At 41.5% G+C, this 18992-nt stretch overlaps 1 protein-coding gene across 1 annotated transcript in view; it reads right to left on the bottom strand.

The window, feature by feature from the left end:
* Positions 1-1808: 1808 nt before the first annotated feature.
* Positions 1809-18992, bottom strand: part of CFAP58 (cilia and flagella associated protein 58) — a 101452-nt gene continuing 84268 nt past the window's right edge. Inside the window, exons 16-18 of the mRNA XM_055561092.1 lie at positions 11310-11429; positions 8374-8507; positions 1809-3957 (exon numbers count right to left, since the gene is read on the bottom strand). Of these exons, the coding sequence (XP_055417067.1) occupies positions 3846-3957; positions 8374-8507; positions 11310-11429 (366 nt within the window). The 3' untranslated portion in view covers positions 1809-3845. The remainder of the gene's footprint in view (positions 3958-8373; positions 8508-11309; positions 11430-18992) is intronic.

The following is an 18992-nucleotide window of genomic DNA, read 5'->3' as shown; positions in this document are numbered from 1 at the left end:
AATCTGGTTGAGCAAACCAGGAAACCAAACAATAGTTATCAACCCTGGATAAATTTTTATAGCAAAAGTATAGCCCATCACAAGGAGAGTTGCTGCCGTCTCCTCCTAGCACGGCCACTTCCATCTCTATGGCTTATCACAGCAACACACCTTTGCTCTGAGCAATTTCTTCAGAGGTAAGCACAATAAAACCCTGGCTGTAACAGCAGTTGCTGAGAAGCTATGATCAGCAACTAATGACCAGGGAGTCCCCTTTATCCTGTCTCTCTCCATCAACAGAGAAACCATACCAGCTCCCCATCAGCCCAGGGGAGAGTCAATGACTGGTTTAGCAACAGGACTCCTTTCTGAAATGCTCAAAACCCCAGGGTAAACATGACGCTACTGTATAATCTCCTAATGTTGCTTTACAGTGCAACTGAAATTTGTGATTTTAAAAGCACCTTAGCCCACTGTGAGTTCACAGTTATCTCTAATGATCTGCAAATCTCAGTGTTTTTAATAGCTCATTTCCGTGCTGTAGTTACAGTGGCAACACCTGTACCTAAATAGTTACTGCTTGTAATACCCTGGGCTGCCAGGATGCACAGTGAATGAGAGGCAGCAGCAGCACCTCCCACCCTTTGCTAGCCTTAATTTACTCTTCCTCCTCTTGAACATAAGCACAGCGAGCTTACAGAGCTGCTGTGTCAGTTCCCAGAGCCTACGTGATCTCAGCTGATGGGACCAAGATCAGAGGTCATCAGCAGAGGCTGACCTTCTCCATACATGGACAGAAACAAGAAGGTGGCCGCAAGAGGCCACCAGGGTCTTTCCCTCTGGAAGCTCTGACTTCTGAAAGTGAGGGACCTGTCCCCAGATCAAAACTACAAGGAAAATAAACAGATGTTTTCATGAAATCCCCAATATGGCATTTCTGCAAGATACTAAACTATAAATTACATGAGCAAATATAACTTCCTCCAGACATTTTAATGCCATTCACCCTCTAAACAAAGAATCATCTTTATAACTGATATAGTGAAGTATTATGTAATAACTGTTATTCTCAAATTTCAAAACAAGATATTTCTTACCTAATGATAATGGTAGATACTTACTGAACAATTACTATGTGCCTGACATTGTTCTAAGCATTAACTCATTTCATCTTCAATTCAGTTGCTATAATGAGCCAGGATTTGAACCTGGCCTCTGTCTCCAGAGTCTCTGCCACACTGCGATAGAACAAGAATCACAGACCCCATGACCCTAGAGAAAGAGAAAGTGAAAGTGAAAGTCACAGTTGTGTCCGACTCTCTGTGACGGGATTATATATACAGTTCACGGAATTCACCAGGCCAGAATGCTGGAGTGGGTAGCTGTTCCCTTCTCCAGGGGATCTTCCCAACCTAGGGATCGAACCCAGGTCTCCTGCATGGCAGGTGGATTCTTTATCAGCTGAGCCACAAGGGAAGCCCCATCCCTAGAGAAGTGAACCTAATATAAAGCCACCCAAGGGCTCAGAAGGAAGTTGGTTACGGCTATACTTCAAAATGTCCCTGAATAGCTAGAAAATCCTCCAAGGCGGTACATGTCATAACTGCCTTACCTCACCTTACCTGCAAAAGTCTTCTGTCTAAACAGAATACAGCAAGTCCCCTACACACCAACAAGTTCTAAGAGCACATATGTAAGTCCAATTTGTTCGTAATTCCAACAAAGTTAGCCTAGGTACCCAACTAACACAATCAGCTATGTGATACTGTACTGTAGTAGGTTCATAATACTTTTCACACAAATAATACATAGAAAACAAACACCAAAAATAAAGAAAACATTTTTAATCTTACAGTACCTTGAAAAGTACAGTAGTACAGTACAAGAGCTGGCATACAGGGATTGGCATCAAGTGAACAGGCAAGAAGAGTTACTAACTGGAGCTGGGAGACGGTAAAGCTGAAGGATTGTCAGCAATAGGAGATAGAGGACAAGCTTCAATTTCACTCATGTCTGATGCTGAAGGAACACATGTTCACATCTTTGAAAGTTCACAACTTGAGGGTGTGTACACAGGGGACTTAGCATACAGTTGGTCAGCTCTGAGGGAAGACAGCATCTGTGATTTTCAAAAATAGAAATACCCTCATCGTGATTCTTTAGGTTTAAGGTTTTCTAAGCAAATTCTCTCGTGTATGTAACCATCCTCATGCTCCCATGTGGTATAACAAATTGCTGATGATCACAGCTCATCACAGGGTCACCAGCTACCCTGGAGGTTGATTTCCATCTGCAGATCTCAATTGGGATCATGTAGGAGAAGCAGCAGAGGATGATGCTGCCTGACTCAGTTCCCTAGCACTTAACCACTTTTGCTTCCAACAGTCAGCAACTGCCACCTCTTTGTCTAAGATCTGCTTTGCCTACCAGCAGGGAAGACCAAAAGAACCCCTCCAGAGCAGTCCTTGGTCAGTGACTGGAAGCCTGAGGGTATAAATACCCCAGCTCCCTCACCCTGATGGGACCAACTCTGAGATGTGATTACATTGTTTTCAGAGACCCTGCAAGGTCCAGCAAAAGTCTGCAACTGCAGAACTTGACTTCGTGTCTTAGCCTGGTGTCCCACGTCCCCACTCTTAGGTTGTTTCCTGGGATCACTGCAGAATCAATCACTTTCATGGCCATCATTGCCTTGGGTCTACTTCTGGTGGTGAACCAAGAGGGACAGAAGAACATGATTTTAGATCCTTCTAAACTCCCACCTCTGTGGATAATCTAAACAAACATCTTGGGATCCTTAAGTCTCCTGCTCCTCATGATGAATGAAATGAAATTATCCACTTATACTATCCTTGCTTATCCATGAGCTACTTACCCATCAAACATTTTTTTAAAAATTACAGAGGTCAACTTATTGTGAGAAAGATGGCCAGGGTGTCCCACAACACTGAACACTCTAAACAGGGGAACTTTGAACTGATGCCCACCTAACTGTGGTTTCAAAATAAAGAAAACAACAATGGATTTAGTTACTCAAAATGCTGGCCTGTAGCCTGGAAACCAAACAGCTCTCTGTCCCTTGTAACTCTGCTCTCCAAATGTGAGGTCTAGGAAGGACAGCTCTTCAGAGGATACCAGCCCAAACCCCTCATTTTACAGTCTTGGTCCTCTGAGTCACATCTTTGTGTTAAACATTTCTCACAGCAGTTTTAAACTTTACGTATTCTACCAAAACAAAGATTGAGATCGCTACAAGGCTTCTTTTTATTTTTTATGATGAAGTATTTATTAGTATGTCTTTTTGGAATAGGTTTTCATACACCAGGCCTGAAAAGAAATTCCACATAGAAATCACTCCCAAAACACTTTTTAAATAGTTTAGTGTCCACCTTTCTCATCTCATCAATGACTTGTTAATGAGGAATAATTAAAATAGATTCTTATTAATAAGAATGCACTGCATTTCAAAAAAATTTTTTTTTAATATAAAATCTATGCACCAGTGTCTGTGCAGAGAAATTAGGGTTGAAAGTTTCATCCACACGGAGTATCTAGATGTGGTGCATTGCAAAATAAATCAATGTGGTAGTAACAAAAGATCTGCTTCATGCAATGGTTGAATTGATATAATTCAACCTGATTGAATAGATTTAATTACACTCTGTTAATATCCATGTGGATTAAATAGAAAGTCATCACTCTTCTATGTACAGGACTATAATAGTTCTGCGTTTCTTTCCATCCTGGAATCCGAGGACTGATTTCCCTGAATGTCATGATCCAAGGGATTTCAAAGAGATTCCTCCAAAATGTTTCACAGTGAATTCCAATGAGTTGTTCAGAAGGACCCAGCCAGCAGCTTCAAGTTAGGACTTCGCCTTGGATGACTTGCTGAGGGGAAATCCACCCCCAGTAAAACGAGGGCCACTTGGTTTGGCCATTGAGAAGGTGTCCTCCATGCTTATTCTGTCCTTGTTTCTGTAAGAGAGGAGCTGAGAGTTAACTTTCTTACCATCTTTTTCCTCTTCTAAGATGGGTGTTAAGTTCTTAGGGTGAGTTAACCACTAAAAACTGCTTTGATCAAAGCTTCCAGTTTGAGACAAGGTGGTGGTTTAAATGTAATTAGGTGTTACTGATAACACATAGAATTAGGGAAAGACACAATTAAACATGCCTTCCTAATGTTGATCTAAATACAGACAGAAGGCCTCATTATAGCTCAAGCGCTGGGGCCCAGAGCCTCCTGACTTGTAATCATCTTCCTATTTTATAAAGCATTTGTTTAGTTCCAAAGATCAGTCAGAGGAATCTTTCTCTTGGCTCAATTATAATGACTAATTCATCATTTATCAACTTTTATAAAAGTCTCAGTTTCAGTGGAAACTTATAAATATTTATCATACACACACACATACACACACAGGGCATTTTCATCAAACTTGGACATTAATAAAATACAAATTTTTCTATAACTTTAGATAAGAAGCAGTTATTATTAGAAATAGTTTAAAACACAGGAAAAGCTGGGAAATATAAATAAGATAGTACATTTGGCAATAGATAAAGGAAGAAACTCCCTAAAATCTACAGTATATCTTCTATATAGATCTTCTTTAAATGACCCCACACACACAGACACACACACACACACACAGACACACACACACACACACATTCAGGTTTCCTGCAGAAGTATCTTAAATTTATATAGATTACCTATTGTATAATTAGGGTCTTATAGAAAACATCTTTGGAGTCCCTTTTTCAAAATAAAAATTGAGCAAACTACTAAGATTAAAACCAATTAGATTTGACTACTAGAAATGATTTACTTCAGAGAAGAGAACTCTACTTTTTACAAAACAATCTGACTTGTACTGCAGACTCCAGGCCAGCCTGGGATATAGAGTAGGGGAGTCAAGGATAGGTGGGTGGGGGTATATAGGTCAGGATTGGAGCATGAAAAAATGGTGTTTGAGAAAAATGAAAAAAAAAAAAAAGCAAAAAGGTAAAAATGATATGAGTTGCTATTTTATAAAGAGTATGTGTGAGGAGAATATCCACAGAGATTATTCTAAATTATTCCATTTGGAAAGAATCTGCAGAGGATTGGTTCATCAATTCAGCTGTCTCTTAGCAGAATTGATTTCATTATTATAAAAACCATCCTCCATAAATAGGACAAAAGCTTCAGCCTTGAGTGGATCCCGCAAAGAAGACGCCTTCAAGTACTCTGACAACTTGTCTACCTCCTGACTGTTGTTAGATGCAGGCAAGGCCCCCCTCCTCCTGCCCTCTCTTGCCTCAAATAACCTAAATTTTCCTCTCCAAAGGAACTAAAGCTTAATGCTTCTGGCCTGATCTAAGCCAACTAACGGGAATAATGTCTCCTTTACATGATCTTTTTAATGTATTTATAGACCATCCTAATGACTCCCTTCAGCCTTCTTCCTTTCAGTCTAAACCATCTCAGCACTTTTGTTCTTGCCTGGTCATATTTTCCTTCAGCTCCTTAATCTTTTTTTTTTTTTTCCTGCTGTTCTCCTCCTAAGAACTCATATTTTTCTGTCTCCCTCCAGTTTATGGATCCCAACTAAATGGAACCACCATTGACGCCCTCTGGAGAGATCAGTCACAAGGAATAAGTATCAAGGCAAAAGCAGAGAGTCTAGAGCAGGGTACCAGAACTTTCCATGATGGTAGAAAAACCCTGTACCTGGCCTGCCAGATACAGCATCCACTAGCCACATACAGCTACTAAGTAGGTGAAATGCGACTAGTGCAGTTAAGGAACTGAATTTCTAATTTGATTTAATTGTAATTCACTTTATTTAAATAGCCACAAGTGGCATACTGCCTGGGGCAGCGCAGTTCTAGTGGATGGGCCACTGGGAGGAGCTGAGCTACCAGACTTTATTTTGGGGGGCTCCAAAATCACTGCAGATGGTGACTGCAGCCATGAAATTAAAAGATGCTTGCTCCTTGGAAGAAAAGCTGTGACCAACCTAGACAGCATATTGAAAAGCAGAGACATTACTTTGCCAACAAAGGTTCGTCTAGTCAAAGTTTTGTCTTTTCCAGTAGTCATGTATGGATATGAGAGTTGGACCTTAAAGAAAGCTGAGCACCAAAGAATTGATGCTTTTGAACAGTGGTATCGGAAAAGACTCTTGAGAGTCCCTTGGACTGCAAGGAGATCCAACCAGTCCATCCTAAAGGAAATCAGTCCTGAATATTCATTGGAAGGACTGATGCTGAAGCTGAAACTCCAATACTTTGGCCACCTGATGCAAAGAACTGACTCCTTGGAAAAGACCCTGATGCTGGGAAAGATTGAAGGCAGGAGGAAAAGGGGATAACAGAGGATGAGATGGTTGGATGGCATCACCAACTTGATGAACATGAGTTTGAGCAAGCTCTGGGAGGTGGTGATGGACAGAGAAGCCTGGCATACTGCAGTCCATGGGGTCACAAAGAGTTGGACACGACTGAGCGACTGAACTGAACTGAGCTATCAGAGGGGCATCCTTCTGTCAGTCAGTATGTTCTCTTTGTCCAGAAAACTGTGTGTGTGTGTGGTGGGAGGATCAAAAGGCCAAAGGAAACCAGGAACTGTCATCTAAATGTGGAATGAGGGGATATTCTGATTTACAAAAAGGGTGGATTTTTACTGGCAAATAATTTGCACCTAGCTACTTTAAATAGCTATTTGCCACTAATGAATCATAGGGGATGTATTCAGACCCTCTTTCACCATGTCCTTGAAACGTCCATGTGGATGACACACCAAGCCTGATTTTCAACTCCCAGTGTGAGCCCCTGCAGAATGAACTCTATGACTTGGGCAATGCCATACAGCCAAGGTTCAAACCTACAGATTCATCTGGGTCCCCTCGTTCACCCCAGGATTAGGAAAACAATAACAAAGAGAACATTTGTTCTTGGGCATATAGCCATCCTGAAACCCAAAATGTTCACCTGACATGTGCAATATCATCTCCTAGAAGAAAGGCTTCCCATGCTGATACCCTACATCAGATATAGAAGTCAGACACTAGACAGAGAAATGGTTCAGAAACAGTTTATCTAAAACATAGGTGAAAATTATGTGTGTGTGAACTGCTCATAATTACAGTGGTCCAGCTGGAAGAAGCAAAAGCTGGAATCAAGATTGCTGGGAGAAATATCAATAACCTCAGATATGCAGATGACACCACCCTTATGGCAGAAAGTGAAGAGGAACTAAGAAGCCTCTTGATGAAAGTGAAAGAAGAGAGTGAAAAAGTTGGCTTAAAGCTCGACATTCAGAAAACTAAGATCATGGCATCTGGTCCCATCACTTCATGGGAAATAGATGGGGAAACAGTGTCAGACTTTATTTTTTGGGGCTCCAAAATCACTGCAGATGGTGACTGCAGCCATGAAATTAAAAGACGCTTACTCCTTGGAAGGAAAGTTATGACCAACCTAGATAGCATATTCAAAAGCAGAGACATTACTTTGCCAACAAAGGTCCATCTAGTGAAGTCTATGGTTTTTCCAGTGGTCATGTATGGATGTGAGAGTTGGACTGTGAAGAAAGGTGAGCGCCAAGAATTGATGCTTTTGAACTGTGGTGTTGGAGAAGACTCTTGAGAGTCCCTTGGACTGCAAGGAGATCCAACCAGTCCATCCTAAAGGAGATCAGTCCTGGGTGTTCTTTGGAAGGACTGATGCTAAGGCTGAAGCTCCAATACTTTGGCCACCTCATGCGAAGAGGTGACTCATTGGAAAAGACTCTGATTGGGGGCGGGAAGAGAAGGGGACGACAGAGGATGAGATGGCTGGATGGCATCACTGACTCGATGGAGCTGAGTTTGAGTGAACTCCAGGAGTTGGTGATGGACAGGGAGGCCTGGCATGCTGCGATTCATGTGTCCGACTCGCAAAGAGTCGGACACCACTGAGCGACTGAACTGAACTAAACTGAGCTACATTATTAGAAAGCACAGCTTTAGCAAACCCAGACCTCTTAACAAAATTACCTGTGGTTTTAAATGTGAGTGTGCTTCAGCCCATGCCACGGTGACTGTGAACCTCCTTTGCAGGCAGAGCCCCAAACCGTGAGAACAACGTGGGGGAAAATATCACACTAGGTTGCCTCTGCTCCACAGGAGGTCCACCAGAGAGCTGATATTAATGGATCCCTGTTAGGGTCCTAAGGAGGGGTGAAGTCAGACAAGACCCCCATCTTGCTCTGACAACAACCCACTGGGTGACCCTGCAGAAAGGTATTTGCTCATCCCTGACTTTGTTTACCCCACTGAGGTCTGTGACTCTGTAGCTGTCCACAGTTATTTTTCTCATCAGCAGTTAAAAGGCACAACAAACCTAGAACATCTGACTAATTCTTACTTCTGAATGTATTCTTTACGTTTCTGAGCCAGGTATTTCTTCTTTAAATTCAGCAGTTCATTGCTAAGTTTTTCGATCTCGTACTTGTATTCTTGGCTCTGCGACTCATACATATTCAGCTCTGAAGACAAAACCTAGTATGACAAATAAAGCAGCATTAACAGAAGATACACGGTGAGACAATATCCTTTTCTGAAAAATCTTTTTAATCTGCTGCCGCTTACCTTGGTGAGGCTAGAAATACCAAACCATGCCCAGATTTAATGGTTAATCTGCACGCTTCTACTAGTTCAAGGTCTGTATCTGGGTAAAAATCTGATGAACGTTCTGAAGACTCATAATCCAATGACCAACTTAATGAAACCTCATTCCTCTGCTTAAAAGGAGAGCTATCAGGCACATCCAAACAGGCTCACACATATGAATGGTGTAATGCACTCAAGAATATTGAGAGTCAAAAAAGAAAAACTCCCAGACAAATACTATCAAATTGCTTCTTAAAGCCTTTTTTAAAATGTTCAGAAAAGTCATTACTAGGCAGTGTGATTCATCCAAGGATTATTGTAAAAACTATTCAGAATCATCCTGCCACCACCACCATTAAATAGGCACTCAATTTATGTGTTTTCCAAGGTTGTCGTTCTGCTGAATGTCAATCACCTCTTTACTGCACCCTTTGGGACTATTCACAGGTTCTCTCTTTATCGGAGCACTGGGTTATTTACCTCTAAGATGCAGAGGGCTATGACGTATGCATGGGAGAGGGTACTACATGTGAGGGGCTGTGTTAGGAAGCCTAATTTTCTGCCTCTTGCTCTGTTGTGTTCAGTAGATGCTGCTGGTTTCAGGCTGGACAAAAAAAGAAGGCATTTACTCATCTAAACAGATGTGTAAGGACGCTAAAGTGAGGGGTGCCCCCAACAAAAATCAAGGGGGAAAAGGGGAGGCTATCGTTGTAAGGGACATGTAATAGATGCAACTGTCTTTCCTCTAGCTCTCTATCTTTTAATATTCACATAAAAGGCGATCTTTATCTTTTGAGTGTTCATCTGCCTCTGAGCAGGTGTCTTAGGTGGCACTAGTGGTAAAGAACCCACCTGCCAATGCAGGAGATGTGAGAGACACGGGTCAGGAAGATCCCCTGGAGGAGGGCATGGCAACCTGGCCCAGGATTCTTGCCTGGAGAATCCCATGGACAGAGTAGCCTAGCAGACTGTGGTCCACAGGGTTGAAAAGAGTCGGACACAACTGAAGCAACTTCACATACTCATACACACTGCTTCTGAATTCCTTCCTCTTAACTGTTGTGATTCTATCTATCCTATCTGACTAAGGATTCTGACCATGTTATCAGAAGCTAGAGAAAATGGTTTTCATGTTGGAAGAAGATTTGCCTTAATAGTTACTGTTGAAGCTGAAACTCCAATACTTCGGCCACCTGATGTGAAGAGCTGACTCATTTGAGAAGACCCTGATGCTGGGAAAGATTGAGGGCAGGAGGAGAAGGGGACGACAGAGGATGAGATGGTTGGATGGCACCACCGACTCAATGGACATGGGTTTGGGTAGACTCTGGCAGTTGGTGATGGACAGGGAGGCCTGCTGCAGTTCATGGGGTCGCAAAGACTTGGACACAACTGAGCGACTGAACTGAACTGAACTTAGGAACAAAGACCTTGTTTCCAAATAATGAATGTGGGATTTCTTAACAGAGTCCAGATCATGAGGACAAATTGATGGGCAGGCTTGGTACTATGCACTGCTGAATCTTCCACTAGGGGTCACATGTCATTCAGAGGAAAATATCTGTACACCCTGAGATAAAGGGTTAAAGCGACAAAATCCTCCTATGAACCACTGAATGCAACCCATTGCTAAGAGTGCCTATCTGACAGTAGTGTAAAGAGAAACATATGCTTTTCTAATCTACACCCAACTTCTGAGAAAATAAGTTTTTACTTTGCTTGTTATATTCAATTGTTTAAAGGGATGAAAATAATCAAAAGATTATGCCTCTTGCAAAACTCAAATTATGTCTCAGGATACTCGTGTAAAACGAATGCTTAGACTGGTAAGTTGAAAATTAATGCTTTCATTACACTTCTGTTTCATCTGCCTTTTTAAAGTAAAAGGATGTGATTTTACAACATTCTCTTTGTCTCACAGCATCTATTTTACCCCAGGCAGAAAGGCAATGACTATTACCATCGTTGCGCAGGTAAATGCCAGAATTCAGCTAGCATATGCTACAGTCTGTGCATGTGTGTGTAGAAGGCTTCCCTAGCATGCCAAGAATATCTAAGTACTTTTTTAGGAGGTAAAGCTGAAAATAGAGTGGGAACACACAGTTTTTGAGAAAACTTTAAAATGTGTAATTATAAAACATTCCATCGCCCCAGCTAAGGTTCTTGTGTCACTTAGAAGAGAACTTATGCTAACAGAATCCTAAAATGATTTGACTTCCCCTTCATGGCTACTTATTTAAATAGTCCTGAAGCAAGGCCCTTGGGGACAGGAGAGTGGCCTGTGCTTTGTGTACATTTATTTCAGGTAGATGAATAGTAAAAACTTGCTCTGACACAGTGGTCTGCTTCAGTGGGCCGGAGTGTTAAAATATTTGGGAGATGCAAATCATCCAAATCATGTTGAGATAATCCACACAAACCCTATTCCCCAAATTTCCATTCCATTGCCATCATCCTCTCTCCAACTGTTTCTCCACTTGTTCGTCTACCTGTTTTGTGGGAGTCTATTAGTCTAGGAGCAGAGGGGTAGCTTTGAGGCTTGCCTGGGACTAGAGCACTAAAAAAGCTGATTTCAATGGAGTGCAGCCTTTGGGAGACTGGCTCCTAGGGCCACAGCGGTGGACTTGTCCAGGGGTGTTCCCCAGAGTGTGGCCATCCTTCAGCTAGGAAGGCGCAGAGGCTCCCACTTACTTTAAGCTGCTTGGTCTTCTCCCGCAGTGTGTGGCGATAGATCTGCAGCTGCTCCGCGGCCTCGGGCCCAGGCTGACGGGCCAGGATGTGCTTTAGTTCCACATACAGTTTCTCCTTTTCCTGGTGGAGAGCATAACCACAAGTGGAGATAAGCAGTCCCATCAAGACAAGGACAGTGACTTTAACAGCATGGTCAGGATGATTTGGGATCATCCTAAGGTCCTTCTCAGCTCCACATTGATTACATTCACTCGTAGATTCATCCAGTCAAGTGTCAAGCCATAGAGGGTCCTGGCCCTGCCCACCAGCTGGTCGGCAGCAGCCTCGCAATCCCCAGGCTGTGCAGCCAACCACATGGGAAGCCTGCCCTCCAGGGGACTGGCAATCACCGCATGAGGAATGGCCTCACAGCCAGCCTGGCCAGGGACCACCCCCACCTACCAGCATGCCCACAGCAGTCAGCCCTGCTACACAGCAGGACACCTGCAGTCCACATGGGGGTACCATTAGAGCATACAGCTCTGGTGACCAGAGGGGAGTGTGTTGTCCCAAAGGAGATCTCCTACATAAGACAATTTTCCCAAGACTGGAAAAGATAACCAACGTACCTAACACATAGAAACAAACACAGAGCACTGAGCAAAATGAGAAGACAAAGGAGTATATTCCAAATGGAAGAACAAGACAGAACCTCAGAAACGTGACTAAAGGAAGTGGAGATAAGCAATCTATCCAACAAATGACTCAAGGTAATAATCATAAAGATGCTCACTGAACTTGATAGAAGAATGGATGAATGCAGTAAAAATTTCAACAAAGCATTAGAGAATATAAAGAACCAAACACAGACAAAGAATATAATGCTGCTGCTGCTGCTAAGTCACTTCAGTCATGTCCGACTCTGTGCGACCCCATAGACGGCAGCCCACCAGGCTCCTCTGTCCCTGGGATTCGCCAGGCAAGAATACTGGGTTGCCATTTCCTTCTCCAAAGCACGAAAGTGAAACTGGGATTAAAAAAAAAAAGCACCATAAGGAATCAACAGCAGATTAGATAATACAAAGGAATGATAAACTGGAAGACAGAGTAGTAGAAATTACCAAAGCTAAAAAGAAAAAAATGAATTAAAAAAAAAAAATGAGTACTAGTTTAAGAGAACTTTGGTATAACAACAAGTTAATAACAATTGCATTATAAGGGTCCCAAGAAGGAGAAGTGAGAAAGGGGCAGAGAAAATATTTGAAGAAATAATAGCTGAAAACTTCCCAACCTGGGAAAGAAAACAGACAACCAGGCCCAGGAAGCACAGGGAGTAGTATCAAACAATCAGTCTTAACAGGACCACAGCAAGATACACTACAAGTAAAATGGCAAAAATTAAAGATAATAGGGATATACTAAGAGCAGCAAGAAAAAAAGCAACTAGTTATATACCTGGGAACTTCAGCTCACTTTTCAGAAGGAACTTTGCATGCAAAAGGGAGTGTCACAATGTATTCAAAGTGATGAAAGGATAAAACTTACAATCAAGAATTATCTACCCAGAAAGGTTATCTATCATTTAGATTAGAAGGAGAGATAATGGTAAGTCCATGTTTGTATGGTCAATTAAACTATGACAAAGGAGGCAAGGATATACAATGGGGAAAAGACATCCTCTTCAATAAATGGTGCTGGAAAAACTGGACAGGGTGCCAGCAAGAGAATCAAACTAAACTAGTTTCTCACACCACATACAAAAGTAAACTCGAAATAGATTAAAGACTTAAATGTAAGACCTAAAGGAGTGAACTCCGGGAGATGGTGATAGACAGGAAGGCCTGGCATGCTGCAGTCCACAAAGAGTCGGACACGACAGAGGGACTGAACTGAACTGAAGTCCAATTCAGCAGGTGTACTGGGAAGGTGAGGGGAGAAGAGAGAGCAAAGGCTGGGTGTATAGGTTGGCAATGTGGTTTGGGACCACATCCTTAGGCAACTGGGAGCCAAGGATGAGCCATGTCTGGGTTTGTTTTCAGAGGAATAACTCCAGCAGGAAATCAGAGAACAGAATAAGCCTCAGTACAAGCAGAAGATGAAGAAAGCTGGACCCAAGATTGCTAGAATGGGGAAGTGGGTAGATGTGAAGAGAGTTCTGAGGTAGGACCAGGGGGATTTGGTGAATGACCAGACAAGTGAGGAAAGAAGGAACAGGAGCCAAGAGGACCTCAGAGTCTTTAACATGGACACTTCGGAGTCTGGAGGGTGATGGCAATAGAGGCAAAGAGGCTGGGACAGGGGAGGATAGAGAGAGAGGGCAGGGAACTGTTACTACATTCTCTGCTGACCTTCAGTGGGTTCCTGAAATGTTAAGGTTGAAGCCCTGTGGGAATATCTAGACGAGGAGTTGAAAGTAAGTTCTCAGACTTGAGAATTGGGGAGCATGTTGGATCTAGAGATGGCTCTTGTCCAGAGCCACGAAGATGGATCCATCAGCTGGGATGGCTTACAGGGAGGGCCAGGGCAAGCAGAGTTTTGAGAAAACTAGCATAGAAGGGGTGGGTAAGTGAGAGAGACCCAGAGAAAGAGAATGAGGGAGAGTAAAAAAGATGTCTAAAAAGGCAGGAATGCTTTGAATGGTCAGTGATATCAAAGAGAAGATATCAAGAGAAGAAACAGGAACAGAAGACTGAACACGGCCTCTGGGGTGGGCTGTGAGGACCAGGCAACCTTGATCAGAAAGGCAGGCGTAACACATGGGGAGCAAAGGTCACAGGGGCCGAAGACCAGGTCAGAAGTAACAGAAAGAGAGTCTTTTAAGAAACGTGACATAGGAAAAAAAGAGATCTGGAACTGGTTTGAGAGAGTAGTAGAAATCCAGGAAAACTAGGATATGCAAAGTTGTAGAACTAAAGGAAAGGACTTCCTAGGACTCCAAAGCAAATCATAATTCTATGACTTAATTAAACCAATAAACAATGCAGAATTCCCACTTGCGCTCTGAAGTTTAATTGCTTGTAACATGTTTTCAAATCCTTGAACTAAGGCTATTACATAGGAGCAAAGATTTATTTCTAAGGTATCTCAATTCTGGATTCCCATTTCTCTAAACTGCACTCATGTGAACAAACATTGATAAAGACTGATGTGTCTACTCATTTGTCTCTGTACTTACCGCTCACTTCCTTAAGGTAATTAATTATGTTTAAGGAAAAAAATATAAGTAATAGCCATCTCATTAAATGAAACATTCAGTCAAATGGAAACTAATTTTTACCTAGAGCTAAGTAATCTGACATTGTCATCAAATGACTGGTTAGTGAATTTTCTTTTACCTATTATTTAGATGACATTTATTTTCTCTGGCAAAAAAACAGATTATTTGATGATGATGTAAGATTTGTTTTAATTTTTCCTTTTCCTGGACAAATTATAGAAAATTTATTACAAATAACATGACTCTACCTTCACAAGAGTGTATTCAACTTAAAAATTAGTCAGACGGCAATAAGCTTCTAGAGAAACAAATATCAAAATAATACTTACCATTTAAGAAACAATTCCACAAATGACATGGAAACCCAAAAGCCAGCACAAAAAAGAAAACTTGGACAAATAGAATTACAAAGTGGTTATTTTCCTTTGCTGTACAACACCTCCTGTCACACCTCACAATATAACCTTCCCAGTAAATGGATGTAGCCAGCAATGAGAAAGATATCAGGAGGTGAGTTTATTTTCTATAGCCACTTAACACCTGCTCTGATGGAAAAATAACACGTCTGACAAGACTTCAAGATTCAATTTGGAGAGGGTAATAAATATGTGGGGAAACCCATGAAACTGTTTTGCCCGTTTCTTTAATCTCACTGTTCTCTATACCCAGAGTACAGGAAGACTTGAAAAGTAAAGAATCTCCCAGTGATGAGGAGGAGCAATCTGGTTTGGAGTATAATAATGTCTTAAACCGAAAAAGGTCATCTTATTCCAAGAACCCTCAAACGTTTCACAGGCATAATTCTTTTCAATTGTTCCTGGTAGGGAAGAAGGAATGAGTCACAGAAAAGCCTTCAAGGAGCGAATATCTTTTCCTCACCTCACAGGTGAGAATCACAAGGTCAACAGGAATGAGTGGTATGTGTGATTCCTTTGACAAGTCAAAAACCTCATCACAATATACTGAAGGATCACTGTTCCCGTGCAACACCTCCTCTGGGGCTTGAAGACGTGTTACAGCCCTGAACATAACCAATCAGGGTCAGACTGAGTTACAGAATTCCTAAAGGCTACACGATTACATGGACATGAATTTGAGCAAACTCCAGGAGATAGTGAAGGACAGGGAATACTGGCATACTACAGTCCATGAAGTTGAGAAGAGTCGGACACAACTTAGCGACTGAACAACAACAACACAATAACACCAATAGGAGAATGGAGCCAGGTACAAAGCAGGTGAGAGGGAATTAGAGGTCAGAGTATGACTCGGTTCCCCCTTCTGTTGACCCAACCCATCTGGACAGGCCTTGCTATGTCCTCTGACAGGACATGCAATCTTCATACATAGATTGGATGATGTTGCCACTTGTCCTGTCTTCTGTAACTTCCTGGGGTTTTATTGTGCTGTAAAATGAAATAGGTTTATTCTAAAGGATAACTGAGTGACTGAATAGTGAGGGTCCACAAGTGTGGAGAAGAAATGAAGAAACTGAGTGAATTATCATGAAAATTGCCTGAGAATTCAAAGTCAAAAAGTGCTGAGAGTGAAATAACCCAGGACATGTGCATTCATGGTAGGTGGAAAGAATACCAAATGATATTTCAGGATGAAGACAGTAGAAGAGGGAATGGAGCTTGGTGGTAGAAAGGAGCTGAGCTGCCAGGCTTCAACATGCATGAACTTGGGTCTATGCTTACAACAGAAAACCTAGCTTTTGATAAAACCAACGTGAAGTCTGGTCAGCATTAACATTCTAGCCATGTGTATCATACAGATTTGTATTTGGGGAGAACGTGCTAGTAATTTAGATAAACATGGAGTGTTTGACGGATTGAAGGTCTTAAGTACGATTGTTTTCCAATTTATTTCTCTCCTAACCCTCTACAAGGGCCAACCAAGCTCTTCAAACATTGTGCAATGGTGTGTATAATAACCCCATTTAGAGACAAAGCATGCAATTCTATTATATAGAGAATCTATCTTATGCAACAGAGACTCATTAGCTGTCCGATGTATATTGTCTCCATAAGCCAGCAGTGGAAGAACCAGCTGCCTTGTAATACATATCCTGTCCTTCCTCATTAAGCCACATCCATTTCTTTTTAAACCAAGTCAATTAATTTGTCACTGGGTTAGAAGTGCCATATGCCAATGGAACATCATAAGAAAATCATAAATAGTTTATTATTTCCCCACCAACAAAAGATCACATCTTCAGGTCGGCACTTCTTTATTTATTCAGAGTCTGTGCTTAATGCACATCAATATTACTTTGTAGCATGCTTCATGCTTTAAATTATTTTATGCACAGTTATATTGGGGGGGAAAAAAAGCTCAGCTATTAACACCAAGAGACTAGCCCTCTCTTTGGCTGAGCATAACATTAACCATACGACTTCCATCCTTGAAACGATGCTCTCTTCCTAAACATCCCAGTCTCTCAGGTGGACAGACTGTAAGATATGTTTATGGATTCTTTTGCTGCAAGAATCACTGCCAAGTGATTCTGGATACCAGCATGGCTCATTGTCAATATTGGCTGAGTACAGTGGTAAGAAATTAATTACAGTATTAGCTTCAAATAACAATGTCATTACATGGTGACAGTCTGAACCCCATATTGGAAACTCCAGATATGGAACCACTCAGACTTCAGGTGTTTGTATTTCATCTAATAATAAATTAAAAGTCTCTGTTCTGAACAGTCTATGCAAATAAGAGTCAGTGCTATTCTGGCTATAATTAGAGGAATAAATTGAGTTGTTCACAGAACTCCTTTCCCCACCGAGCTACGCTTTTGCATGCACTGTTTCTTTTCCATGTCTTCTGCTTTGCCTCTTCAGCTGAAATAGAAGGTAGTTCACACTCAGTGTGCAACTTAATGCTCTTCTTCCTCAGCTCACCTACTTGAGGCAACAACTGACTAAGAGGAACTAATTTATTCTGTTTTAATCTGAATCTGAGCTTAGCAAATGCCAGTACATTGATTCTGTTCACCCTGGATTCATCAGTTTGCTTTGGCGAGCGTTGGGAATAATTACTGCACCCCGTGGACTAACTCACTCATGCACAAGAAGCAACTCTCCTCCTGATCCAAATACACACACTTATCTACATCCGCCAGGGTGAAAAGCACCCACTCAGATGTTTAGATGACACCCATTCCAAGAAAGAGATACCTATCTTGCCTTCACTCTTGCTCACTCAATGGGTTCCAGACAAAGTTGATTTTTTTTTTTTAATCCCATAACCACTACTTCCGAGAAAGCCTACTTCACTGAGTATACAGAAAATCTCATTTCCAAAATGTCAACAGATGCCATTCGTGTTACTTCAATATTTAATCTTTATGAGTCCATTCTTTCTTCCCAATTGAGTTATGAGGCTTTAAGGTCAGAACCACAACAGATTGCTCTAAAGCTCCCTCTCAACCCTACTACTAATCTAGACACATTCGAGGTACTCAGTAATTTTGTTGCTTATAATTTATATTGTCAGCAAACTATGCCCATCATATTTTAGTAGGACACATCAATAGAGGTAAGATATATTTATGTTGCAGAGAACGCAATGGCACCCCACTCCAGTAGAGGCAAAGCAGAAGACATGGAAAGTACTCTTGCCTGGAAAATCCCATGAACGGAGGAGCCTGGTGGGTTGCAGTCCATGGGGTCGATGAGGGTCGGACATGACTGAGCGACTTCACTTTCACGCATTGGAGGAGGAAATGGCAACCCACTCCAGTGTTCTTGCCTGGAGAATCCCAGGGACGGGGGAGCCTGGTGGGCTGCCGTCTATGGGGTCGCACGGAGTCGGACACGACTGAAGCAACTTAGCAGCATATTTATGTTGAGAACTTTTACTTGAATTAGGCTGTTGGGTACCATCTTCCTGTAAACAGAGCTTGTATATAATTCAATACTGTGAGCCAATACTGTAAGTTTCATAGATTTGAGCTAAACTTTTCATTGTGTATATTGTATGTAATTGAGGAAATCACTTGATCTTTTAGTTAAATGTTTACAGTGCTTTCCTGATAGTGCAAGTTGTTTCAAATACTTTTTTTAATTCTTAAGGCTCACAAATGTATTCACTTAATTCTGAAAATTTTGCTTGTATGTGCACGTGCATACTGATACATGTAAGAATGAAAATGCAAGCATAATTCTTAACTACAGTCCTCAACTAAATAATGTGCTGACATTTTTAACAACCTCCTTAAACACAGAAATTCTAATTGCACACATCACTCTTTTCCATAATTAAAAATGCAATACACTTTTGCCTCTTTGCTTGGCTTCAGTCCTTTTCTATCTTTCCACCCCCATCCACAATTTTTAACAAAAGACTAAAGCCAGATTTAAATTTTTAAACAAAATTGCTTCCCTCTCTCTATAAAGGCATTCCAGAACACTGCCTAATTTATCTAGGAATGCCTGTTTTCATTAGTAGGAAAATAAATTAGAAACTTTGTAAACATATTA

The sequence above is a fragment of the Bubalus kerabau genome, chromosome 22 (assembly GCF_029407905.1).
Source record: "Bubalus kerabau isolate K-KA32 ecotype Philippines breed swamp buffalo chromosome 22, PCC_UOA_SB_1v2, whole genome shotgun sequence".
NCBI lineage: Eukaryota > Metazoa > Chordata > Mammalia > Artiodactyla > Bovidae > Bubalus > Bubalus kerabau.
Note: the sequence above shows the minus strand (reverse complement) of the source record. Positions and strands in the feature narration are given on the sequence as shown.